At 48.2% G+C, this 27,453-nt stretch overlaps 1 protein-coding gene and 1 long non-coding RNA gene across 2 annotated transcripts; both read left to right on the top strand.

The window, feature by feature from the left end:
• The first annotated feature begins 33 nt into the window (after positions 1–33).
• Positions 34–27,276, top strand: LOC139039101 (uncharacterized). The gene is made up of 2 exons (XR_011492283.1): positions 34–399; positions 24,622–27,276. It is a non-coding gene; the product is annotated as an uncharacterized lncRNA (long non-coding RNA).
• LOC139039100 (calmodulin-1) lies at positions 6,056–6,819 on the top strand. The gene has a single exon (XM_070479313.1). The coding sequence runs from the start codon at positions 6,254–6,256 to the stop codon at positions 6,701–6,703; it is 450 nt and encodes a 149-aa protein (XP_070335414.1). The 5' UTR covers positions 6,056–6,253; the 3' UTR covers positions 6,704–6,819.
• Positions 27,277–27,453: the final 177 nt, after the last annotated feature.

Here is a 27,453-nt window from a genome sequence, read left to right on the forward strand (position 1 = left end):
AGGGCTAAGCTTTCCTTCCGGGGAAAGAGAAAAGGTCCCTGCTCGGCCGCCGCCTCTTAAAGGGGCAGCACCGCCCCTCCCTCATCCTTCCTGAGCCGGCTCCGCCCTCTCCCGCAAACACCTGTCGGGAGACCCCAAAAGCTTGGGTTTCCCCTCCCCTCCGCTTGCTTCTCCAGAGAAGCGGCGCTTCCCGAGCAAGATGGATTGGACGGGCGGAGCCGGGGGTGGGATTTGTCCCGCTGCTTTGCTGCGGCCGCTGGAAAGGCCGTTCCGGGCGCGGCCACCTCTGTGGGTCCGGCTGGAGAGCCCCGGCGTTGGCGCATCTGGGAACCAATATCCGCAAGCCACCGGCTGGAAGGCTCTACTCTCCTCCGCCGCGCTGTGAGTCCCTGAGAGAAGGTTAGCGGTCTCTGAGCATTCTTCCTGGTACCCAGCCCCTTCGCCTTCCTTGTCAAGATTTTTTTCTTTTACCCACTTGTTCCCACCCACTTTGACCCAGGCGGGGAATGGTCTCACACAATCAGACAGATATTTAGCAGTGGTAATAACCAAGCATCGCTAATTACAAATAGCAACGACAGCGTTTTCTCCGGCGGGCTATGCCTTCTGACATCTACTGTATCATGAATATCCATTCGATGTGGAAAGAAGTCCCTTCTCGTTAGAGTGCCTGCATAGCCAGGGAGCTAGGCCCAGACTGTACCCATTTCTGACCCACCCAGGGCCCAGCCCAGCAGAACCCAAAGGTCCCTTCCTCCCACCCAGGCTCTAACTGAGTGTTTGGAGACTGGGCAGGGACTTCAGCCCCGACAGGTATGTCGTGGGTGGCACCAGGTTCAGTTAGGTAGGCAGAGTCCAAAGATCTGGTTATCCGCAGAAAAATCTAACTAAATAGGAACTTGAAGAGATCACTCTGTTTTCTTGAGTCTAACGCAGATTTCTTTTGTTGCAGCGCAAAGACCCACTTCCCTTGAGCATTCTTTTTTCTAGGCTTTAGGAGCTTTCTTACTGTGGTACAGTAGTTCATTCTTCAGACCTTACTTCTCAAAGTTCATTTTAGAGCCCCAATCTCTGAGAGTTTATGGTAATAAGATCTCCATATTGTAGTGCTTGGGCAGGGTAAACTATGCTACCTGCTTTACAAATATTAGTAAATTAAATCCTCACAACAATCTTTCAGGTGTTATCTCTGTTGTAAGGTGAAAAAACTGAGGCTTGAAGGCTACGCAACTTGAATTTTAATCCTATGCTTTCTGACCCTAGAGCCCTTCGTGACTACTTGTGCTAATAATTAACATTCAAACCATATGCAGGGCACATCTAGGTTTGGTGGGGCCTGAAGCTTGTACAATTTGAAGCCCTCTCTAAGGAAAAGGATAAAGAATTAGGAGTACAAAATTAAATTCAGAGCATGGGGACTCCAGCTGAACTTCTTTTTATGAATCCTTTCACCTACAGACTCTCATTTCATTGTCATTTGGCCTCATTCAACTTAAGGAGGAAACTAGATGTCCAAGGTCACACAACTCATGGGAGGCCAGAGCTAGAACTGGAGGCCACTGGCCACAGCTGTGTCTTTAAGAGACAAATTCCAGGCAGATGTTGATTGGAAAGCCAGACACGCCTGAACAAAAGCAGCTGTGATAGCAGAGTTTCTCTAAAGTGTTTGGGGAGAGGACACTTGTCCCTGTCTGCCCTTGGAGCAGCATTTGTTCCCAAGCTGTGACTCTCAGAGCTGCCCAGCCTCTCTCCACAGACCACTTTGTGGTCCAGAGCCTCCAGGGGTTAGGAGATGTGGAACTAAGGAATAGAAAGCTGACCTGGATTGAATAGTTAGCTTGCTCTCCTTCCGGTTGGCTGCTGGGTCCTCCACCTCATCCTTGGAGAAGGGGGAACAGCCAGGACCAGGAACCCAGGGGCCAGGGTGGACACTCAATGTGGACAGGGGTCCTGCCTGAAATAGCTTTGAGAGTTCTGTCATGACAGATGGGCTCTATGCCAGGTGTTATCTCTTTGGCCATCCCAAACAGGAATGACCAGCATGTCCGATCCCGGGCTTGGGAGCAGGAAAGGGATGAGGGATGGTTTTTCCACTGTGGGGGAGTTTCCAGGGGGAATGTGGAAGTGGGAGCAGGGGGCATCTGGTAGGGGGAGGGCCCAAGCTAAGGAATTTGGAGGAGTGTCAGACAGATCTGGGGGCTTCCCTGGTAGCTCAGCTGGTAAAGAATCCACCTGCAATGCAGGAGACCCTGGTTTGGTTCCTGGGTCGGGAAGATCCCCTGGAGGAGGGCATGGCAACCCACTCCAGTATTCTTGCCTGGAGAATTCCCACGGACAGAGAAGCCTGGCAGGCAACAGTCCATGGGGTTGCAAAGAGTCGGACATGACTGAGCACAGCACAGCAGACAAATCTGGGGGAGATGGAATAGAGGTGGAGAGATGAAGGGACTGGAAGGGTCTCTGGGCTGGAGAGACGCGGAAAGAGAAATCCACAGTTCAGTGGCATTATCATCCGCAGCCTCATCTCACCCCTCAATTGACTTTATCAGGCCAACTCTTCCCTGTAGAGAGGGGAGCCACTAGAAATGTTGACCCAGAGAACAGCATGTGTAATGAGGAGTTTGAGACCATATTTTGATGTCTGACTGCTGACACCTCTTCAGCTGTCCCCTCTCCCTCTTCAGCTTGAGAGCTGTGCTGTCTCCTTTGGTGTCTGTGGGAGATTTGAACCATGCAAGCCCCTTTCCTCACAAATGCTCCCCCAATTTCACTCCCTCATCACAGTAAAAACCCCGGCCAGTCTCCTTTCTTCCCTCTCTCAAGCCATTTTGGACCTGCTTGAGGAACCAGCCCTGCTCCTCCAGAGACCTCAATTACATAAATAATAAAACTTTTCATTCCCTCTTGGCATGGGTGTGACATCATCAGTCTTGACATTGAACCAAATCTTGGATGGGGGTCCATCTGTCTCTTTTGGTGACCATGACAACATACAAACTGTGGGTCCTGCTGTAGAATGAGGGAGGCTTCCTGGAGGAGGACAATCTGGACAAGTGAGAAGGAAAGGACTAGCAAGAGGGAGCCTCAAGAGAGAGGAAAGCAAAAGAGTCAGGGCTTAGCTTGGGGTACAGTTTTCCCAGTTGTAACATGAAAGCATTAGATGCTGTAAAGGACCTTCCATTTATTCCATTTATGTATTCATACCAGCTTTCCTCTGCACCCCGGCCCATGCAACACTCCTCTTGCCCCCATCTCACTCTCCCAGATCCCACTTGCTCACTCACTTCTCACAGGAAAGTCAGCACGCATATGGAGAGATATGGATGGAGTAGAATTGTGGTGCCAAAAGGGCTGAATGCAGGCTATCTTCTGCCCTCTCACCTTGTACAAGTTACATGTTGCCTATGTGCCTATTTGTTTCTGAATGTTTTATGTACATTTGAATTCAGAAAGGAAGCTAATGTTTGTTGAGCACCTACTGTGTAGCCACCCCTTTATGTATATCTTATAATAGCCTTATGAGGTCAAGATGTCACCCACTTTACAGCTGAAAATACTGAGATGCCCAAGGTACCTCCCCCAGGCACCCTGCTTCCCCTGTGCCCCGATCATCTTGGCTGCCTTCTGTTCTTCCAGGACACTACAGCTTAGAAGTCACATCCTCCAGGCCTCAGTTTCCCCATCTATGAAATGAAAGAGCTGGAAGAAATCCCTTATTATTCCTCACCTGGCATCCCTGTGTCCCAAGGCTCCTAGTATTTGTTGAACTAAATGGACCAAATCTCAGCTATTGAATTAAGACTCAGGTCCCTGTCTCTGACTTGAATTGAAAATGCAAATTATTGGGGAGGGAGCCGGAGCAGTGAAGCATGAATGGGTTTATCAGATTTCCTTTCTCCTATGACCCAGTTATGGGGGCAGAACAGGCACCCAGGCCAAACAACTTCTCTGGCTCAGAATCTGTCAGTCTCAAGCATTCATTGACAGCCTGCTATGTACTGGCACAGAGCTGAGAACCTCCAGAGGCTCAAAAACGAATGAGAGCATCTTCAGGAGGCCAGGGTTTCATCCTGGCCTCACATTCTGAAAGCTCTCAGATTTTAAGAGGCTAAATCCACATTGCATTATATTTTAGGGCTGGTGATTACGGAACAATGGGTGGTTGTTAGAAAGAACATTCTGGCTATAGCATGAAGTTGGCATTGCCAGGAGGAACTGAGCTGGGAGGGCAGCTGTAATAATTTGGGCAATGGGTGAAGTGGGATGAAAAGGCACAGAAGGAGGGAGGGAGAGAGTGAGTAAGAAGGCCCCAAGGTGCTGATCTGACTTGGACTTAGGTAAAGGTGTGTGTTGGGGGTGGGGGGGGGGCGCGGTATGCAGGGGGTAGGGGAAGGAGAGAACAGAGTGACTCCCACAGGGGCCTGGTGAGTAGGCCCCAGACATCAGGAAAATTCTGTGCTAGCCAACCGCTTTGCCTTTCTAGTTCCTCTGACCCTCTACATGGTTCCCTTGCTGTCCCCCATAGCCTAGGCCTTGCTGCACATGCCTTGACCTTCTGACTGGGAGTTTAGGACTTGGGTGGGCTCTTTAGCATCTCTACTTCATGCGAAGATGGCCCCTTCAAGTTTGAGAGGCCACTTGGTGGCCCCAGCTGAGCTGAATCACCAGGTCCCTTGGGGAGATGTCTTCTCATTGGCAGAGTTCTGTGCTCAGGTGTGAAATCTGGACAGGTGCTGGGCTTCATCTGCACCCCCCCTTCCACTCCTACTAACGTCCTAGAGATTCTGCTAGGGGTGGAGGGCCGTGTGTGTGTGGTTGTCCATGGAGCATTCCTACACACATGTTGGTTGGAACATGTCTGTGCATGTCATCCCTTACACATTTATACATGTTTGCCTATGTGACTATTTGTCTCTGAATGTTTTATGTACATTTGAATTCAGAAAGGGAGCTGTTTACTGAGCACCTACTATGTAGCCAGCCCTTTATGTATATCTTCTAGTAGCTTTATGAGGTGGAGATATCACCCACTTTACAACTGAAAATACTGAGATGCCCAAGGTACTCAGGTACCCAAGGTACCAGGCACCCTGCTTCCCCCATCCCCCAATCATCTTGGCTGCTTTCTGTTCTAAGTCTCTACAACTTAGAAGTCACGTCCCTGAAGTAGGGATTCTGCCTTCACTGGAACCTTATCTCCTTGGGCACCAGCCTCCTCTGAGGGGCACACCCAATAGTGGTCTTTGGTTCTTTGCCCCTGACCCCTCTGGGGTGGCAGTAGGAACCCTGGTGACCTCCCTCTTCACCCTCTCTTGGTCCTCCTTCCTCTCTGTCTCTTCCTAGCACCTCACCCCCTAGCGAGACTCCTCAGCCCACCCTGGGCTTCTGTTCTTGCTCCTCCCTCTGTCTCCCCAGATCACTGTTTGTGTATTAGCATTCCCCTCCCTGCTGATGACCCCCACCCAAGTGCCTCCAGGCCCCAGCCTTGATGTTCAGATCTTGTCAACCACCTCCAGCTGGCCACCCACAGGTTTCCCAGATTCTGAGTGTCCAGATCTGGCTCAGCAACTTCCCCTTGTCCCCACTGCCTGCTCCTCTTTTTTTTTTTTTCATTTATTTTTATTAGTTGGAGGCTAATTACTTTACAATATTGTAGTGGTTTTTGCCATACATTGACATGAATCAGCCATGGATTTACATGTGTTCCCCATCCTGAACCCCTCCTCCCACCTCCCTCCCCATCCCATCCCTCTGGGTCATCCCAGTGTGCCAGCCCAGAAAATTTGTCTCATGCATCAACCTGGATTGGCCATCTGTTTCACACTTGATAATATACGTATTTCGATGCTTTTCTCTCAGATCATCCCACCCTCGCCTTCTCCCATAGAGTCCAAAAGTCTGTTCTATACATCTGTGTCTCTTTTTCTCTCTTGCATATAGGGTTATCTTTACCATCTTTCTAAATTCCATATATATGCATTAGTATACTGTATTGGTGTTTATCTTTCTGGCTTACTTCACTCTGTATAATGGGCTCCAGTTTCATCCATCTCATTAGAACTGATTCAATGCGGCGGCGGTGCTGGTAGCCTGGCGGGCGCGGAGCCGTTAGCGCAGTTGGCGGCGGCGGTCGGCGACGGCACAGCTCTCAACGCACACGGCGCCCCGGCAGCAACTGTAGCGGAGGCGCCCTGCGGTCCCGGCCCCGGCGCGGCCACCCTCGCTCTCTCGGCCTCCCTGCCTCGCTCGCATCATGGCTGATCAGCTGACGGAAGAGCAGATTGCCGAATTCAAGGAAGCTTTCTCCCTATTTGACAAAGATGGTGATGGCACTATCACAACCAAGGAACTTGGAACCGTCATGAGGTCGTTGGGTCAGAACCCAACAGAAGCTGAATTGCAGGATATGATCAACGAGGTGGATGCTGATGGTAATGGCACCATTGACTTCCCAGAATTTCTGACTATGATGGCTAGAAAAATGAAAGACACCGACAGCGAAGAAGAAATCCGCGAGGCGTTCCGAGTCTTTGACAAGGATGGCAATGGGTACATCAGCGCCGCAGAGCTGCGCCACGTCATGACAAACCTGGGGGAGAAGCTGACCGACGAGGAAGTGGACGAGATGATCAGAGAGGCGGACATCGATGGAGACGGGCAGGTCAACTACGAAGAATTCGTACAGATGATGACTGCAAAATGAAGACCTACTTTCAACTCCTCCCCCCCCCCCCCAGAAGAATCAAATTGAATCTTTTACTTACCTCTTGCAAAAAAAAAAAAAAGTTCATTTACTCATTCTGTTTCTATATAGCAAAACTGAATGTCAAAAGTACCTTCTGTCCACACACACAAAAAATCTGCATGTATTGGTTGGTGGTCCTGTCCCCTAAAGATCAAGCTCCACATCAGTTTTCCGATATAAATACTTGTCCTACCTTAACAATAAGGACGCGCTTAGTGGACTCCTGGCAGGTCCATCTGCTCATGATTAATAACACTGTCTGGGCTGGCCAGTTTTTCATGCATGCAGCTTGACAATTGAACACAGTCAGGCATTTGTATTAAAAATGAAAAAGTGAAAAAAACAAATTCAAAACCTACTCAAAGGGTTCTAGTTCAAATTGTTAGCGTACATTGTCGTAGCTGGTTTACTGAGAAGAGGCGTTTAAGGTTGGTTCACCTCAGGATGCTGTGTAGGATAACTGTCTGGGCGTAGCCCCACTGCCGCAGGATGGGCCTCGTCGTCCCCTGGTGACCGTGACACACCCTGGTGGCACGCCTGTGTGTGTCTGGCGTTGTCTGCATTGTGCTAGAGCGGAATGGGTGTCAGGCTATCACCATTCATACAAATTTTTAAAAAGAAACTTTTACCAAGGGAGCATCTTTGGACTCTCTGTTTTTAAAACCTTCTGAACCATGACTTGGAGCCGGCAGAGTAGGCTGTGGCTGTGGACTTCAGCACAACCATCAACATTGCTGTTCAAGAAATTTACAATTTACGTCCATTCCAAGTTGTAAATGCTAGTCTTTTTTTTTTTTTCCAATAAAAAGACCATTAACTTAAAAAAAAAAAAAAAAAAAAGAACTGATTCAAATGTATTCTTTTTAATGGCTGAGTGATATTCCATTGTGTATATGTACCATAGCTTTCTTATCCATTCATCTGCTGATGGGCATCTAGGTTGCTCCCATGTCCTGGCTATTATAAACAGTGCTGCGATGAACACTGGGGTGCACGTGTCTCTTTCATTTCTGGTTTCCTCAGTGTGTATGGCCAGGAGTGGGATTGCTGGGTCATATGGCAGTTCTCGCTTGCTCCTCTTGACAGCCTCTATCTCAGTGCCTCACCCCCAGCAGGATTTCATGGACATTCCAAGTCTGGTCCGTGCCACTTGATCTTCACATAAGCTGAGCCCTCTGCCTGGAATACTCCATACCTCCTTGTCCACTTGGAAAATCTCCACTTGTTCTTCAAAATCTTTCATGAGTTTTCACTTTATTCCTTCACTCCTGCCCCCTTGAACCCTGAGTACACACACTCTCACACACACACACACACACACAGATGTAATCACTTTTGCATCTTCCAGGCCTTGTACTGACTTGTAGGCTGGGCTCATGGTGTGGTTATAGACTGATAGGACTATCAGTTCAATTCAGTCGCTCAGTCATGTCCAACTCTTTGCGACCCCATGGACTGCAGCACACCAGATTTCCCTGTCCATCACCAGCTCCTGGAACTTGCTCAAACTCATGTCCATTGAGTCGGTGGTGCCATCCAACCATCTCATTCTCTGTCGTCCCCTTTTCCTCCTTCCTTCAATCTTTCCCAGCATCAGGGTCTTTTCCAGTGAGTCAGTTCTTTGCATCTGGTGGCCAAAGTATTTGAATTTCAGCTTCAGCATCAGTCCTTCCAATGAACACCTAGGACTGATCTCCTTTAGGATGGACTGGTTGGATCTCCTTGAAGTCCAAGGGACTCTCAAGAGTCTTCTCCAGCCTCACAGTTCAAAAGCATTAATTCTTTTGCACTCAGCTTTCTGTATAATCCAACTCTTACATCCATACATGACTACTGGAAAAACCATAGCTCTGACTAGATGGACCTTTGTTGGCAAAGTAACGTCTCTGCTTTTTAATATGCTGTCTAGGTTGGTCATAACTTTTCTTCCAAGGAGCAAGCGTCTTTTAATTTCATGCCTGCAGTCACCATCTGCAGTGATTTTGGAGTCCAAGTAAATAAAATCTGTCACTGTTTCCATTTTTCCCTTGTCTATTTGCTATGAAGTGATGGGACCAGATGCCATGATCTTAGTTTTCTGAATGTTGAGTTTTAAGCCAACTTTTTCACTCTTCTCTTTCACTTTCATCAAGAGGCTCTGTGATGGGATAAGACTATGACCTTGGACAGGTCTCTTCACCTCTTAGTCTCCTCACTATGAGTTGGACATAAAGATACCAGACTCAGAGGTTTGTTGAAAAACAGCAGAACTGGGACCCAGAAGTATCTCACTGATAGTTGTGCTCAATGTCAATTACACCTGTATTTCCAGCACCCATGACAGTCCCTCACACTCAGTAGATCTTCAGCCACAGTGTGTCTGAGTTCAGTTGGCCACATATTCTTTATGACCCTAAAAAAGGGAACCTAGTAGAAGTGAGTGAGAGGCTAGCTCTGTCTCATAAATACCCTCTTGCTCCCTGCCCCTCCCCCACCATGGGATCATGTTGGGACAAATGTCTTGGCTCAGTGGGTTGAAAAGGAAAGTCAGAACTCTGAGGCATGAATGGCTATGCCCACTGACTCACTTCCTCCTCCCTGCCGCTCTGGACTTGTAGGCTGGGCTTCTAGTGTAATTATACTCAGACCAGGCCCTGAGTAACACAGGTTGTAGCCTCCTCCCAGCTCTCGCCCCTCATCCTAGTGCTCCCCCCAACTCTCCAAGCCCCTCGCTTCCAACCTCACCCTGGAGCGGCCAGCAGTGACAAGAAGGTCTGTGGGGCTGGTGAGTGCTGATTTGAAATCTGCTTGCAAGTTTCAGCGAGCTAAAAAGTAGATTACAGGGTAGACTGAGGGGGGAGACACAAGCCTGCTCTCAGGACTCAGAGTCCGATGTGCAAGGCAGGGTGCCTGTCTGGAGTCTGATCTGAGAGGCAGCAGAATTTCCTCCTCCTCCTCATGACCCTCTCCTTTCCTGCCAAGATCACAGAAATTCTCACCCTTGGGCAACCCTCCTGTGGCTTAAGGCCTATCTCCTGAAGGTTCCTGTTGAAATATAGGGAGTCCTACCTGGCAGGGGAGCTGGCGGGCTCTCTGGCAGGATATTACAGCATCGCCCACAAAAACCAGGGCCCTGGGTTTTAAATGACTCAGGCAGCCATGGGGGGGTGGGGGGGAGGAAAGGGTGCTGAGGGAAGAGTTGGGACGAAGAATGATTTAGTGGGGGCGGGCGGGGCAGGCAGGGGTTCCAGACAGGCCCTGACACTGCCCTCTTCAGTTAAGTGTTGGCATGATGAGGTCAACGATGAAGGAGATTTTACTTTCCTGTAAAACACTTCCTGAGAGGCATAGCCTTCTGCCTCTGGAGGATTGTCCTGGATGTCAGGGGCTCATCTGAGGGAAGGAAACTGACGGGGCTTGGGGGATGTCAAGGCCACTCCCTCAGTGACAGAGCTGCCCTGGGCCTCACCGCTGACAGGTGTAGCTCTGAGGTAGGATGAGAGCACAGCCCACTACAGGAAGGGAGAAGGGAACTTGAGGGTGGGGGTGGGGAGGGAAGAGCCAGAAGTGTGGCGGGGAGGGGGCACGGAGATGCGGTAGGTAGGGCAGTGGACAGCAATCACAAGCACAGCTGGCTGTAAGGGACACGCTCAGGAAAGCACTAGAGCCTGGAGTTTGGGCTTCAGCTTGCCTGCCTTGGAACTGAAGGGAAATGACGGGTTCAGGCTTTGGAGTAAGCTGACAGGCTTTGTGGATTCAAAAGCTTCCTCTGGTTTAGAGTCAGGGAGACCCATCTGAGGGCGGATGTGGGGTTGGAAATGATAAGGGATGAGCAGCTGCCTCACTGTAGATTTGTGAGATGTTTGGGCAAGGAGTGTGGGCGGGAAGGAGCTGGTGGCTGTGGGAGGCAGGGGCCATGGGCGGGATCAGCAACAAGGACAACCAGTGAGTCTGGGGGACCTCTAGGGCCTCCTAAGTGGAGGTGCAGGTCAGGTCTGGCTGGCAACCTGCCCAAGGCCCCAGGGCAGGGCTAGAGATAGACAAGAAGACCAGAGTCCAGGAGTGACACCAAGGTTTGCAGAGGAAAATTCTCCGGGGCCTTTCCTCAAGAGCACCAGCCTGAGATTTGCTGTTGATCAGGCCATGTCAGCCTGGTTCCACATGGTCAGCCTGGGCCCATAGCAAGCTCACTGAAGGTAGTCCCTGGGATCCCAACCCCTTAGGTCTCTCTTCATCTGCACCCTGGGCTCCAGCCCCTCAGCTCTGTCCTTCCTTCCTTCCAGCCCCCTGGGTTCTAGCTCTCTTGGTGATCCCAGTTGTAATCCCAGGGGCCCTACTTCATTCATTCCATGATCACCCTTCTCTCTGTACCCACAGACACCCTGAGAAGACCTCAGAGCACTACACACCCACCCTTGCCACTAGTGGGGAAACATGGTTTGGGCCCTGGCCCCACCCCAGGGAGGGGGCCCCTACCCCTACCCCAATGTTATTCACCTCTAACCCACCTCTGGACAGCTCTGAGCCTCAATTTATTTGATCATGCCCAACTCTAGGGACTGTTGGAAGGGTAAATGATCATACATAGGGAGCAGCTGACAGTGGGCCACCCACCATGCCTTTCCCTTCTCTCTTCCTAGACAACCATCACCTAGCCCCAGGAGGCCCTCCACCTCTCCTCTGATCTGACCCCACTCAAAACCCTACCTTAGATGCCTTGCAGAACCAAACCCAAAACCCAGGTCCTCAGCAGGGTCTTGAGGTCCCCCATGACTGTCCTGCTTATCTTCTGCCCTGTCCTCCACACGCCTGTCCTCCCCACACAGCCCCAGCTGCCAGGCAGATCTGCATCTCCCAAATGCCTGCTCACCCCCTTCTTGAGGCCTTTGCCTACAGGCGGTGCTCCAGCCTCCTCCTGCCCGTAGATAGTTCCCCTTCCTTCAAAACCGACTGAAACCCATTGTCTTCCCAAGCTCCCTGGATCTCACTGGATGCTTTCTGCTCCAGCATAACCCTGTTTCTGCCTCTGATCCAGTGTTTGTCACATTTGGCCAAATGCCACTTACTCACTTGAGTGGAGTTGCTTAAGCTCTTTGTGCCTCAATTTCTATATTTGTAAGATTGAATTACAAATTGCACCCTAACCATAGCGTCATTATGGAGAGTAAAAGAGAACTTGTACAGTGCCTATCACATAGTAATAGCTCAATAAATATTATTTGTTTATTGGGATGGGAGTGGGGAGGCAGTGGCTATCTCTCCCTCTACAGCTCAGTCCTCCAGGAAAAGTCGAGCTCAGACCCCCTCTCTTTCCACCCTGCCAAAAGCTCTTACCACAATACTCTGCTTGGAGTGGAGATCAATAATGTGTGTTGAATTGAATGGGTACATTGAAAAACTCATGAAATTCCCTGTGGGTCCCCTTCAGCCCCATTCCTTACGGTATGTGGACACATCAGTGTGAGTGAAATGGATGCTCGAGAGCTTGTGGAGATATCAGCATCTGGGGAACCCCATCATATCATGGAGGAGCCCAGTTGGCTTTCCCCAGGGCTCAGATTAGGACCCCAACACAGGGATGAGGAGACAGAGGGAAGGGAGGATCCTGGAAGCCTTCCTGGAGGAGAAAATTGGGAACAGCTAGACTGAGAAAAGGGACAACATTTTGTACTGGAAGTCTCACTATGCCAGGCCCCTTATGTATAGTATATCCTTTATTCTTCATGACAAACCTGTGAGGTCAGTCTCATCATCCCCTTTTCCAGAAGAGGAAGCAAAGGCCCAGCCTAGCAAAGTGACAGGTCCAAGGTCATGCAGCTGGAGGAGAGAGCAGTATTCTCATCTGGCGCTATTGGGCTTTGGGGGACTTCCCAGCTGAGAGACAGCTCAAACTGAGGATGGCGGGAGAGTTCCAGTCCCAAGGCCATCTGCCCACTCAGCCAGGGAGGCTATGGGCGGGGCGGAAACAGCCACCGGAAGTTAAGGGCACACGGCAAACAAGGATGCCAGGAAATGAACTGGACCTGGGGCCCTTCCTCCCGGCCAGCCCTGTGCCTTTGACGGCCTGCCACACCCCCATTCTCAGTGCTTCCTCCAAAGGAGCAGGGAAAGCTGAGTCGGAGCCCAGGGGATGGCCCTTGAAACCCGGGAGGAGCCCCGCCAGCCCTAAGCCCCACTGTGTCCAGGGAGAGAGGCAGGACAAGGTCCCAGGGATCTTGTCCTCTTTGCCTCAGATGGGGCTCAGACTAGGGCCTGGCACAGAGAAGGAACTCAGTAAATGTGTGTTGGTTGGAGACACAGCAGGCATGGTGTCAGAGCTACTGGCGGGAGGGGAAGAGACCTGGTCCTGACCTGGTTTCTGCCCTACCTTGTGACCCTGGGTATGTCATAGAGCTTCCCTGTCCATCAGATTAGGTTGCTATCCTCAAATGTACCACACATTCCAGGAAGCCTGAGGTCCTTCCAGCTCTGTCAGTGCAGTTCTATTAATTCTTTTACCCATTAGAGAACTTGGTATTTCAACAAAATAAATTGTTGTTGATGTTCAGTTGCTAAGTCACGTCCCACTCTTTAGACCCCATTGACTGCAGCATGCCAGGCTCCTCTGTCCTCCACTATCTCCCAGAGTTTGCTCAGATTCCTGACCATGAAGTCAGTGGTGCTATCTAACCGTCTCATCCTCTGCCGGCCCCTTCTTTTGTCTTCAATCTTTCCCAGAATCAGGATCTTTTCCACTGAGTAGGTTCTTTGCATCGGTGGCCAAAGTATTGGAGCTTTACCATCAGTCCTTCCAATGAATATTCAGGACTGATTTCCTTTAGGATTGACTGGTTTGATCTCCTTGCAGTCCACGGGACTCTCAAGAGTCTTCTTCAACACCACAGTTCAAAAGCATCAATTCCTTGGAACTCAGCCTTCATTATGGTCCAACTCTCACATCCATACATGATTACTGGAAAAACCATAGCTTTGACTATATGGACCTTTGTCAGCAAAATGATGTCTCTGCTTTTCAATACACTGTCTAGGTTTGTCATTCTCTATATACTGTCCCTGGTGGCTCAGTAGATAAAGAATTTGCCTGCAATGCAGGAGACCCGGCTTCAATCCCCGGGTTGGGAAGATCCCCTGGGGGCAACCCCCTCCAGTATTCTTACCTGGAGAATTCCATGGACAGAGGAGCATGGTGGTCTACAGTCCATGGGGCCACAAAGAGTCGGACACGACACAGCAACTAACACAGGTTTGTCATTGCTTTTCTTCCAAGGAGCAAGCATCTTTTAATTTAGTGACTACAGTCACTGTCCATAGTGATTTTGGAGCCCAAGAAAATGAAATCTGTCACTGCTTCTTTTTCCCCCTTCCATTTGTCATGAAGTGATAGAACCAGATGCCATGATCTTAGTTTTTTGAATGTTGAGTTTCAAGCCAGCTTTTTCACTCCTTTCTTTCATCCTCAGCAAGAGACTCTCTAGTTCCTCTTGACTTTCTGCCGTTAGAGTGCTATCATCTGCATATCTGAGGTTGTTGCCATTTCTCCTACCAATCTTGATTCTAGTTTGTGATTTATCCAGCCCAGCATTTTGCATGATGTACTATGCATGGAAGTTAAATAAGCAAAGTGCCAATATGCAGCCTTGTCATACTTCTTTCCCAATTTTGAACCAGTCTGTTGTTCCATGTCCAGTTCTAACTGTTGCTTCTTGACCTGCATACAGGTTTCTCAGGAGACATGTTCCCATCTCTTTAAGAATTTTCCATAGTTTGTCATGATCTGCATAGTCAAAGGCTTTAGTGTAGTCAATAAAACAGAGGTAGATGTGTTTCTGGAATTCCCTTGCTTTCTCTATGATCCAACAAATGTTGGCAATTCGATCTCTTGTTCCTTTGCCTTTTCTAAACCCAGCTTGTACATCTGGAAGTTCTTGGTTCACTTACTGCTGAAGTCTAGCTTGTAGGATTCTGAGCATAACCTTACTAGCATGTGAAATGAACACAATTCTACATTAGTTTGAACATTCTTTGGCATTGTGCTTCTTTGGGATTGGAATGAAAACTGACCTTTTCCGGTCATATGACCACTGCTGAGTTTTTTAAATTTGTTGACACATTGAGTGCAGAGCTTTAACAACATCATCTTTTAAGATTTTAAATAACTCAGCTGGAACTCCATCACCTCTGCTAGCTTTGTTTATAATGATGCTTCCTAAGGCCCACTTGACTTCACACTCCAGGATGTCTGGCTCTAGGTGAGTGACCACACCATCATGGTTATCGAGTCATTAAGACCTTTCTTATACAGTTCTTCGGTGTGTTTTTACCACCTCTTCTTAATCTCTTCTGCTTCTGTTAGGTCCTTAACATTTCTGTCCTTAATTGTGCCCATCCTTGCATGAAATGTTCCCTTGATATCTCCAATTTTCTTAAAGAAATCTCTAGTCTTTCCTACCTATTGTTTTCCTCTATTTCTTTGCATTGTTCTATTAAGAAGGCCTTATCTCTCCTTGCTATTCTCTGGAACTCTACATTCAGTTGCATATATTTTTCCCTTTCTCCATTGCTTTTTGCTTCTCTTTTTTCCTCCGCAATTTGTAAAGCCTCCTCAGACAACCACTTTGCCTTCTTACGTTTCTTTCTCTGATGGTTTTGGTCACTGCCTCCTGTACAATGTTATGAACTTCCTTCCACAGTTCTTCAGGCACTCTGTCTACCAGATCTAATCCCTATCTAATCTATTCATCACCTCCACTGTATAATCATAGGAATTTGGTTTAAGTTGTATCTGAATGGCCTAGTGGTTTTCTCTATTTTCTTCGATCGAAGCCTGAATTTTGCAATAGGACTTGTGATCTGGGTCACAGTCAGCTCCAGGTCTTGTTTTTGCTGACTGATAGAGCTTCTCCATCTTTGGCTGCAAAGAATATCAATCTGATTTTGGTATTGACCATCTGGTGATGTCCATGTGTAGAGTCATCTCTTGTGTCATTAGAAGAGGGTGTCTGCTATGTCCAGCATGTTCTCTTGACAAAATTCTGTTCGCCTTTGCCCTTCTTCATTTTGTACTCCAAGGCCAAGCTTACCTGTTACTCCAGGTATCTCTTGACTTTCTTATTTTGCATTTCAATCCCCTATGATGAAAAGGATATCTTTTTTTGGTGTTAGCTCTAGAAGGTGTTGTAGGTCTTCATAGAACTGGTCAGCTTCATCTTCTTCAGCATCAGTGGTTGGGGCATAGACTTGGATTACTGTGATGTTCAATGGTTTGCCTTGGAAACAAACCGAGATCATTCTGTTGTTTTTTGAGGTTGCACCCAAGTACTGCATTTCATAGTCTTTTGTTGACTATGTGGGCTACTCCATTTCTTCTAAGGGATTCTTGCCCACAGTAGTAGATAAAATGGTCATCTGAATGAATGATCAGATGAATGGTCATCTTGCCCATTCCTGTCCCTTTTAGTTCATTGATTCCTAAGATGTTGATGTTCACTCTTGCCATCTCCTGCTTGACCACTTCCAATTTACCTTGATTCATGGACCTAAGATTTCAGGTTCCCGTGCAATATTGTTGCTTACAACATCAGACTACTTTCACCACCAGACACATCCACAACTGAGTGCCATTTCCACTTTAGTCCAGCCACTTCATTCTTTCTGGAGCTGTTAGTAATTGCCCTCTGCTCATCCCCAGTAGTAGATTGGATACCTTCTGATCTGTGGGGCTCATCTTCCAGTGACATCTCTTTTTTGCCTTTTCATACTGTCCATGGAGTTCTCACAGCAAGAATACTGGGGTGGTTTGCCATTTCCACCTCCAGTGGATCATATTTTGTCAGAACTATTTACTATGACCTATCTATCTTGGGTAGCCCTGCATGGCATGGCTCGTAGCTTCATTGAGCTATGCAAGCCCCTTCACCTCAACAAGGATGAGTGAATTTTAGTAGAAAAAGATGAGCAGTGCATGTGAAGGTGATAGTGTTAGTGTTGGGGGAAGTGTTAGAACAGCATATACTAAGCTGTGGAGGCAGAAAAACCCAGTGAAAGTCTAAGGAACAGCAAGAAGCCAGTTGAAGACAGATGGTGAAAGGCTTTGACTAGGCTAAGAAACTTGGATCTAATCATGTAGGTCGGCAATTCCCAATTGGTGTTCCCTGAAGCACCAGGTTTCCATGAGATGCTACTGGATGTTTTGTAAATATACAAGGGAGGCACAGGGGAGGACTGGATATTCACATGCAAAAGAATGAAATTGGATCACTACCTCAGATCATATGCAAATCTTAACTCAAAATGGATCAAAGACCTAAATATAAAAAGTAAACTTATACAACTCTTAGAAGGAAACATAGGGGTTAGTTCTTGTGGTCTTCTCCTTGGCAATCGATTCTTATATAGAACACCAAAAGCACAAACAACAAAAGAAAAATAGATAAATTGAATGCTCTGATCTAGATGTGTGTCCCCCTCCCCCCAATTCATATGTTGAAATCCTAATTCCCAAGATAACGATTTTAGGAAGTGGGGCTTCTGAGAGGTTATAAGGCCATGAAGGATTTGCCCTCATGACTGGGATTAGTATCCTTATAAAAGAGGCCCACAGAGCTGCCTAGCCCCTTCTGTCATGTGAGGTTGTAACAAGAAGTCTGCGACCCAAAAGAGGCCCTCACTTGACCATGCTGACACCCTGATCTTGGACTTCCAGCCTCTAGAACTGTAAGACATAAACTTCTGTTGCTTAGAGGCTGCCAAGCCTGAGGTATTTCATTATAGCAGACTGAATAGATTGAGACACTGAACTTAATTGAAATTGTGCTTTAAAGGACCCGTTTCAGGACTTCCCTGGTAGTACAGTGGTTAAGAATCCATGCTTCCACTGCAGGGGGCATGCATTCAATCCCTGGTCAGGAAGCTAGCATTGTGCATGCCGCATGGGATGGCCAAGATAAATAAAGTAAAAATAAATAAAAAGATACCTTTAAGAAAGTAAAAAGGTAGCACATAGAATGAAATAAAATATTTATAAATCATATATCTGATGAGGGATTTGTGTCTGGTAGATATAAATAACATTTACAATTCAGTAATAAAAAGACAAGTAACCCAGTTTGAAATGAACTGAATAGACATTTCTACAAAGAAGATATCCAAATAGACAACAAGCACGGGAAAAATGTTCAACATTTCTAATTATTAGGGAAATACAAATCAAACCACAGTGAAATATCCCTTCACACCTATAGGGCTTTTCTGTTTTGTTTTGGTTTTAGTCTCTAAGTGGTGTCCGATTCTTTTGCAACCCCATGGAATGTAGCTCGCCAGGCTCCTCTGTCAGTGAGATTTCCCAGGCAAGAATATTGGAGTGTGTTGCCATTTCCTTCTCCAGGAGATCTTCCCAATCCAGGGGTCAAACCCACGTCTCCTGCATTGCAAGTGGATTCTTTACCACTGAGCTACCAGGGAAGCTGCTGGGATGGCTAGATCCAAAAAGTCAAATAAGTGTTGGCAAAGTTGTGGAGAAACTGGAGCCCTCATACACTGCTGATAAGAATGTAAAATGATGCAATTGCTTCAAAATAGTCTGGAATTTCCTCAAATAGTTAAACAGAGAGTTACAGTTTGACCCAGCAATTCCACTCCCAAGTATGTACTCCAAGAGAAATGAAAACACATGTTCCCACAGAAACTTGTGCATGAATGTTCATAGCAGCATTATTCAAAATAGCTCCAAAGTAAAAACAACACTAATGTCCATCAACTGATGAGTGAATAAACAAAATGTAGCTTATCCACACTATGGACAGTTATTTGGCCACAAAAAGGAATGAAGTGCTGATACACATTACAATGTGGGTGAACCATGAAAACATTTTGCTGAGTGAAAAGAAGTCAGTCACAAAAGGCTGCATCCAGTATGAGTCCATTGCTATGAAATGTCCAAAACAGGCAAATATTGAAATAGAAAGTAGATTAGTAGTTTTTCCAGGGTTGAGAGGAAGGAATGAGGAGGGCAGGTTGGCATATGGAATTTCTTTTGGGGATAATGAAAATGTTCAAAAATTGATACTAGTGATCGCTGCACATTGGGTGGTGCTAGTGGTAAAGAACCTGCCTGCCAATGCAAGCGACATAAGAGACATGGGTTTGATCCCTGGGTTGGGAAGATCCCCTGGAGGAGGCCACAGCAACCCCTTCCAGTATTCTTGCCTGGAGAATCTCAAGGACAGAGGAGCCTGGTGGGCTACAGTCCATAGGATCAGAAAGTTAGCGACCTTCAGCGATGACTGAAGCGACCTAGCAGCAGCAGTATGTCTCTGTGACTACACTAAAACCTTTCAATTGCACCCTTTAAGTGAGTTGGTTGTGTGATATGTGAGTTATATCTCAATAAATCTGTCAAAAAGAAAATAAAAGGTGAGGGGAGTGTGAATTCATCATCAAATTCATTTGGGAAATGTTGGATTAAGGAGGGGCAGTGTGTGCTTTGGGACTTCTCTGGGCCAACATATGTTGGCAAACTCCTGGCGTGGGTGAGAGAAGATAACATTTCCCAAAACTATGACCATAACTTGACCGTGGAACTATCTTCAAAGGAACCTCTCCTGACCTCTCCCAAAACACTCTTCACAGAACACAGTTTGGCAAGTTCAGCAGCAAGCAATGGGGAGCCATAAAGGATTTAAGCAAGGAAGGGCCTGGCAAGAACCTCACTTAGCAGAGGACAGGCTGCTGCGGGGAGAATGGGCAGAGGCAGGACAAACCAGTGACTTGCTGCCAGCAAGGTGGTTTAAAAGCATTTGAATAGACATTTCCTCAAAGAAAATAAACAAATGACCAATAGCACTAAGCTCAACATCATTAGTCATCAGGGAAATGCAAATGAAAACCACAAGGAGATACTACTTCATACCCACTATGTATGCAAGGTGGCACCCTTGCGAGGTGGCAAGGGTCTGAACACCACCATAAGTTGGAACCACTTAGCTCCTTCTCTCCTAAGCTCCTGAAAGGGTGCTTCCTCCGCCCCCTTCCCTGGGCTCCCTAGCGCTAGGGATTCCCAGACCTCCCTGGAGCCACAACCGTCCTGGTGCTTCCGGAGAGGATGCTGGGAGCTCTAATCCATCCTGGCTGTGTTTATGTCCTTCTTCCTGGATATGGGGTGGGCACCAGGCTGGCAAGGTGGGAGGAGTGGGGGGGAAGGTAGCAGATCTGGGGTCCCATGAGAACCCAGTGGGGAGGACAACTGTGGATGGGAGCAGGTCGGCCTGCTCAGGGCAGGCAGGTTGGGGCAGGGGCCCATCCAGTCCCCAAATACATTATTTCCTCCACAGTCTTCCTTCCCCCAGGCCATGAGAAGCACATCCAGAGCTCAGGGCTGAAGGAAGTGGAAAGCTTGGCCTTTGAGTCTTAAAAGTCTTCGTTATAATGGTTAACATTTATTGAATATTTATTGTATTCTCTATCCCATGCTAAGTGCCCTACATGCATTATTCCATCTGATCCTTACCACAATCCTCTGGAGTAGATACTGTTATGAACCCCATTTCACATGCAAGGAGACTAAGCCTTGGAGGCTTACGATCACTTGCCCAACATTACATGACAAGACAGTGGGCCAAGGGAGTGTCACGAAGTGAGGGTGGACCAACGGAGCAAAGTTGGAAAAGCTCACACGAGCACCCTCTTCCCTGACTCCAGCTTTCCTGCTTCATGGCCTGTCCCAAGGCCCTAGAAGTGCACGCAGGGTGCAGCCTGAGACTGCTTCAGTCATCCCCCTGCAGGTGGCCGGTGGTTCTCTCCAATTCCCAGCGGCCCGGCACGGGAACTGTCCAGAGACTTCCTTCGAAAGACATTTCTGTTGTCTTGATCTAAGGCCATGGGAGAGGGGGAGTTGAGGGCTGCATGCTCCCCTCCAGGGTCACAGTAGGACAGGAAGGGGACCCCCAAGGAGTTTGGGGGCATCCACCCAGGGCTGAGCCCTTCCAGACAGGGTGACAGCAGTCAGACAACTCTCCAGGAGGGGCACAGTAGGGAAGGCTGAGGACCTCAGTTAACTTTCCAAAGGTCAGACCGGGTTCATGTCCACCCCAATAGCAAGTAAAGGGGCCTCTGAAGGGCAGAAGCTGGATTTCAGAAAAGCATCCATCAGCAAGGCATTCTGTACCCAGGAGAGAAGCCTTGGGTCTCCAGGCTGCACTTGACCCTATGGCCAACCTAGAAGCAGGGGCATGGCTGATATGACATCGCCCTTCGTAATGAATGAAGAAGATGCTTTCTGTTTACGGAAAGACCTGGTCGAAGGCCCAGCAGGCTGAACCCCAAGATATTTGCTGCTGCTCCCAGATCAGAGGCAGGCCTTCTGTGGCTGCGGGAGTCAGCTGTGTGGGGAGGGGCAGGCACCATTCACTCCCCAAATATTTACGGACTGTGTTCCTAGCACTGGGCCCAGAGCCAAGGCCCTTGGGTCAGGCCCTGACTGCCTCCATTTCTCTTGTCTCACTCCGACAAGCAGGCCCTGGACACAGGGAGGGGAAGCTGGAGGAGGCAGGAGCCTGGCTCACCCTGCGAGGGGGATGGGAGATGCAGAGAACAGTAGCCTGTCTGCTGATCCTCCCACAGCCCACCCGCCAGCAGGAATCTGGCTGCATCCCAAAGGCTCAGGGCCTGCTCTCTGAGAGGTTAGAGAGCGGGGGCAGGGAGGGGGGCCTCCCTGGCTCCCAGAATGGCAGTGGGAAGAGTCTCTCTTGTCTCGCTCCCTCAGATTATTCAGCCCCCTAAGAGCAGGGACTCCCCAGGGCCAGGCTGAATCAGACAAGCTGCTGCCTGCCTCACATCCTGGGCGGGAGGCCGTCCCTGGAGGCAGAGCTGACAGGAAAAAATAATCAAGGAGCTTGACAGGAGTGGGGGGTGGGGGGGCGGGGGGATTTGCTGACAAGCAGTCCCCTCCCAGAGCACACCATCCCATCACGTGCCACAGCTCTCAGACACACCCTTAGAACTAGAGGCGCGCGTGGGCCCCCGGAAAGCTAAGATGCCGCTCCTGGGTAGTGTACAGAGGTCAGCCCTGTGTGCCTCCCTCTCTCTGGTCCAGGAAAACGGGCAGCCCTGCCCCACTCCCCGGGCCTCTGCCCAAGTGCCTTCTGGAGCCTTCTCCCTTGCCCCCTCCTCTGCCCTTATCACCCTATCGCTGCCCTGAGTCCTTCCTGTCTTCCTCTGTCTCTCTGTCCCTTCTCTCCTCATCTCTCATCTCTACCAGACATGCTGGAACAAGTATCCGCCCACCCAAGAGAAGTCTGGTGGGAGGAGGGGCCAGGCCAAGAGAAGTAGCTGTGGATCTCCACGTTGGCGACCCAGACACTCAGCTTCTCTGTCCCATCCAGCCCCACCCTTCCCTAAGAGGTTTAGGGCAGCAACTGAGGAGCAAACAGCATATCCTTCCCCCAGGGCGTGGTAAAGTAGCTAAACTTGAACTTCAGCCAAGCCTCTCCCAACCAGGTAAACACCTGCTCCTCTTCCCTGAAGGCCACCCTTTGCCTGCAAACACCCCTGGGAACAGCGAGGGGAGCCACCCTGCCTCCTGGGGAGCCTCATTCTGCCCTGACCCCTGTTCGGAGGGGCTGTTGGCCTGAGAGATTCCAGACCCTGTGGGGCCAAGGCTGCAGGAAAGGACAAGCCCTCTGTCCAGTTATGGCCTCTCCTTCCCAGACCTGGGCTTCCACAGCTGGGACTGATTATGGGGTGGGCTGGTCCTTCCATGCCTATTGAGGGCCCCAGCCAGGGCAGCAAGGGCATGTCTGCCCTAGAATCAGGGTTCAGTGGGCAGTGGCTATCCCAGGATATCTGAGCCCCCAACTTCTCCCCTAAACTCTGGAAGGTTCTCCTGGGCTCCCTCCTTCAATCCCTCCCTCAGTAAGCCTTCCAGGTGGCATGTGTGAACACATGCTAGTGAAGTGCTGGTGAACACCTGCTGTGTGCAAAGCACACCTTGGCAGCCTGCGGGAGACCCAGAGGAGCCCTAGCCCTAGCCCCGGCTGTTCAGAAGTCGGTCAGCGGTTGGGGGTGGGGATAGCCAGAGCAGACCCCCACCGGAGTGGGAAGCTGGCATGCCTGTGTTCTGAGGGGTGGGAGTTGGGGATGAGGGTGGGGACAGCTTCTTTAATGAGGACATTCGGGAAGGTCTGTTGGAGGTGGTGACCTTCAGAGTCAGGCCTTAATGAGGATGTTTTGTCTTTCTTGGAGGCTGCGTTCACTCTTACTACCCCCTCACTCCCACCTGACCTGGAACCTCCTTTATCCCCAGAAGCAAAGCATGCTTCTTGCCCTTCTGCACCTCACCCAGGGTGATGGGTGACAGGTCTGTGAAAGGTGAGGCTCTGCACCTACTGCAGAGGACTGGGGTTTCCTAACTGTGAGAGGCAATGGAGGTGCTGTGGTAGGCGTCTCCCCACTCATCCTCCTGCTCACCCTGGGAGGAGTTGAAGGTACCCCCCCATCCCATCCCGTCCTTCAGTCTCAGCTCCTCAGGGCTGCTGACTTCCTTTGGGAGTGTCAGGGTCCTTCTACCCAAGGGCAGACCTGGACAGGACAGGGTGGAGATGGGTTGGGAAGGGGGCTACTTCAAGCTCTTGGATGTGATGTCAGCAGGGTGCATCTCCATGGCTTCCTCCAGCCATCTTGGCCTTTGGCCACTGACATTCTCCATGGTGTCTGTGTGTCTGTGTAACATCTGGCTGAAAGGGTCTGACCTTCTGCAGCCTTATGCCAGTGCAGGAAGGGGCTTGGGGGAAGTTAGCTGAGTGCAATGAGCCCTAAGCCATATCCAATCTCCCCGTCTGGTTCACATGGAAACCAAGGGTCAGTCACCCAAGGAACTCGAGTGCTCCAAACTTCCAGGTTCACCTTTCCCCTCTCGCATTAAAAAAAATCATACTGGAGCAACATGAGCCCCTACCCTGAGAGTCAGCTTCTGCTGAATTCTCCACTTCTCTGCCTCTCACCTGTGGGCTGTTGGCTCTGCACTTTGTCAGCCCAGGTATGGAATGCAGCGCCGCCCCCCCCCCCCCCCCCCCTTAATTCCTCCTTGAATTCTAGTCACTCAAGGCAGTGAGGGTGGGGAATAATTCCTTCAGGGCGAGGGTGCTGGAGCAGGAGGGGAGTGATGAACATCAGATACGACTGGTCTTTAAGCCCCACAGCTGTCCTCTCCTTTCACGGCCAGCTGCCACGTTTTCACCTCACCCTCGTCGCCCGCCATCTTGTTACCTTGCTGGTTCTCCGCCTCCCTCTGTCTCCTCCCCCCTCGCCCACATCTCTCAAGAACTCTCCCTTGAAACCCAGAGAGCCAAAGGCTATTAGCTGGGGCCTCACCACTCTTTCTTTCATGCCCAGGGAGAGTCCAGCAAGTTATTTCCCAGGCAGAGTCTCCTCTCAGGGGAATTCTGCTGCCAGCTTTTATAATAGCAACTGTGGTTTTGTTTGCTTCCCACTCCATATAGATGGGGAAACTGAACCCCAGAATAGAAAGAAAATTGTCCAGGACCTTCCAGGTCAGAAAACAAAGTAGGAGTAAAAACCTAGAACTTCTAACTGGCCGTCTCAGAACTGTGTGATCCTGAGCAAGTTAACTGGTCTCTCTGAGCCACCATTTAATTTTGTTGTAACATGAATGTTCTATTGAAGTGTAACACACAGATAGAAAAGGGCTTTTTTTTTTGTGAAACAGATTTTCACAAAATGAACACAATATGTAACCAGAATGAAGATTAGAAAATAGATTAATTTCAGCATTGCCCAAAACTCCTCTTTCTTCCTGCTAATTTCTGCTTCCCCAAAGATAATCACCACCTTGACTTCTAGTGCCTCAGAGTAGTTTTACCTGGTTTTGGACTTTCTATCAACAGCATCCAAGGAACCAGAGATCAAATTGCCAACATCTGCTGGACCATCGGAAAAGCAAGAGTTCCAGAAAAACATCTATTTCTGCTTTGTTGACTTTGCCATAGTCTTTGACTCTGTGGATCACAATAAACTGTGGGAAATTCCTGAAAGAGATGGGAATACTAGCCCACCTGACCTGCCTCTTGAGAAACCTGTATGCAGGTCAGGAAGCAACAGTTAGAACTGGACATGGAACAATAGACTGATTCCAAATAGGAAAAGGAGTATGTCAAGGCTGTATATTGTCACCCTGGTTATTTAACTTATATGCAGAGTACATCATGAGAAACGCTGGGCTGGAAGAAGCACAAGCTGGAATCAAGACTGCAGGGAGAGATATCAATAACCTCAGATATGCAGATGACACCACCCTTATGGCAGAAAGTGAAGAGGAATTAAAGAGCCTCTTGATGAAAGTGAAAGAGGAGAGTGAAAAAGTTGGCTTAAAGCTCAACATTCAGACAACCAAGATCATGGCCTCTGGTCTCATCACTTCATGGCAAATAGATGGGGAAACAGTGGCCGACTTTATTTTTTGGGGCTCCAAAATCACTGCAGATGGTGAATGCAGCTATGAGATTAAAAGACCCTTACTCCTTGGAAGGAAAGTTATAACAAGCCTAGACAACATATTAAAAAGTAGAGAAATTGCTTTGTCAACAAAGGTCCATCTAGTCAAGGCTATGGTTTTTCCAGTGGTCATGTATGGATGTGGGAGTTGGACTATAACGAAAGCTGAGCACAGAAGAATTGACAGTTTTGAACCATGGTGTTGGAGAAGACTCTTGAGAGTTCCTTGGACTGCAAGGAGATCCAACCAGTCCATCCTAGAGATCAGTCCTGGGTGTTCATTGGAAGGACTGATGTTGAAGCTGAAACTCCAATACTTTGGCCACCTGATACGAAGAGATGACTCATTTGAAAAGACCCTGATGCTGGGAAAGATTGAGGGCAGGAGCAGAAGGGGATGACAGAGGATGAGATGGCTGGATGGCATCACCAACTCGATGGACATGAGTTTGGGTAAACTCCGGGAGTTGGTGAGGGACACGGAGGCCTGGCGTGCTGTGGTTCATGGGGTCGCAAAGAGTCAGACGCGACTGAGTGACTGAACTGAACTGAGCTGATCAACAGCATCAAACAATGCATGTTCTTCTGTGTCTGGCTTTTTTGTTGTTGTTGTTCAACATTAAGCTTGTGAGATCCTCCACATTGTTTCTTATAGCTGTAGTTTGTTCCTTTGCTTTGCTGTAAAGTAAATACGCCATCATATGAACACATCACCTTTTATTTGTCTATTTTTCTGCTGATGGACATCCAACTTTTAAAATTTATGGCTGCTGACAATAGTGCTGTGGTGAATATTCTTGCACCTATCTTTTGGGGCATAGTGTATGCTTTTCTGTTGGATATACACCCAGATAGGATATTGTTAGGCCATAGGAGTTGGGCTTCCTTCGTGGCTCAGTCGGTAAAGAATTCACCTGCAATGCAGGAGATATAAGAGACCTGGGTTTGATCCCTGGGTCAGGAAGATTCCCTGGAGAAGGAAATGGCAACCCACTCCAGTATTCTTGCCTGGAAAATTCCACGGACAGAGGAGTCTGGTGGGCACCAGTCCATGGAGTCACAAGAGTCAGAAATGACTGAGTGACTAAACCACCTAAACCACCACCAGGGCCTGGATAAATTCATCTTTAGTTGATGCTGCTATAAATTTTCCAAAGTGGTTGCACCAACTTACTCCCACCAGCTGGGTACAAGAGTACTATATGCTTCACATCCCACCAACACTTAATAGTGTCAGTCTTTTTCATTTTAGCTCTGTATGGTATCTACGTTTCCCTGGTGACTGATAATATTGAGCATCTTCCCATATGTTGACAGGCCATTTCCAAAGCCTTGTTTGTGAAGTTCCTGTTCTAGCCTCTTGCCCGTTTTCTATTGAGTTGTCCATCTTCTTCCTATTAATCTGTAAGAGTTCTTTCTATTTTCTGGATACAAGCCCTTTACATTATAAATACTGTCTCCAAATCTGTAGCTTATGTTTTCACTTTCTTAATGGTGACTTTGATAAATAGAAGTTCTTAATTTTAATGGAGAATAATTTATAAAATTTTATCCTTTATGGTTAGCCCTTTGTGTGCCCTCTTTGAGAAATATTTCCCCACCCCAAAGACATGAAGATATTCTATGCTTTCTTCCAGTCACCTTACCTTTTATATCTAGATCTAAAATTATCCTGAATCTATTTTTGATGTGGTGTGAAACAAGGGTCAAAATATATTTTTTCCAGATAATAACTAGACTTATTGTGGTGATCATTTTGCAAGGTATACAAAAGTAGAATTATTGTGTTGTACACCTGAGACTAATATAATGTTGTATATCAATTCTAATTCAATTTTAAAAAGATACTTTTCTTCCAAATGGATATCCAATTGACCCAGCACCAGTTTGAAAAGACCTTTCTTTTCCCAGTATAGCATAGCTGTATCATCTGTGTCAAAAATCAAGTGGCCACATTTGTATGGATCTGTCTTGGGGCTCTGTATTTTGTTTTATCTGGTCTGTTCTTGCACGAATACCAAACTGTCTTAATATATGTGGTATTGGAATTCTTTTGCTTTACTCTTCTACTAGGGTGTCTTGGCATTTCTTGGTCTTTCGCATTTCTACATAAATTTTAGAATCAGCTTGTCAATTTACACACACAAACTCACACACATACACATTCCCACTAGGATTTTGATTGAGAGTTCATTGAATTTGTTTGCATTGAGTTTGCCTTGAGT

The sequence above is a fragment of the Odocoileus virginianus genome, chromosome 17, assembly GCF_023699985.2.
Source record: "Odocoileus virginianus isolate 20LAN1187 ecotype Illinois chromosome 17, Ovbor_1.2, whole genome shotgun sequence".
NCBI classification, from domain to species: Eukaryota; Metazoa; Chordata; class Mammalia; order Artiodactyla; family Cervidae; genus Odocoileus; species Odocoileus virginianus.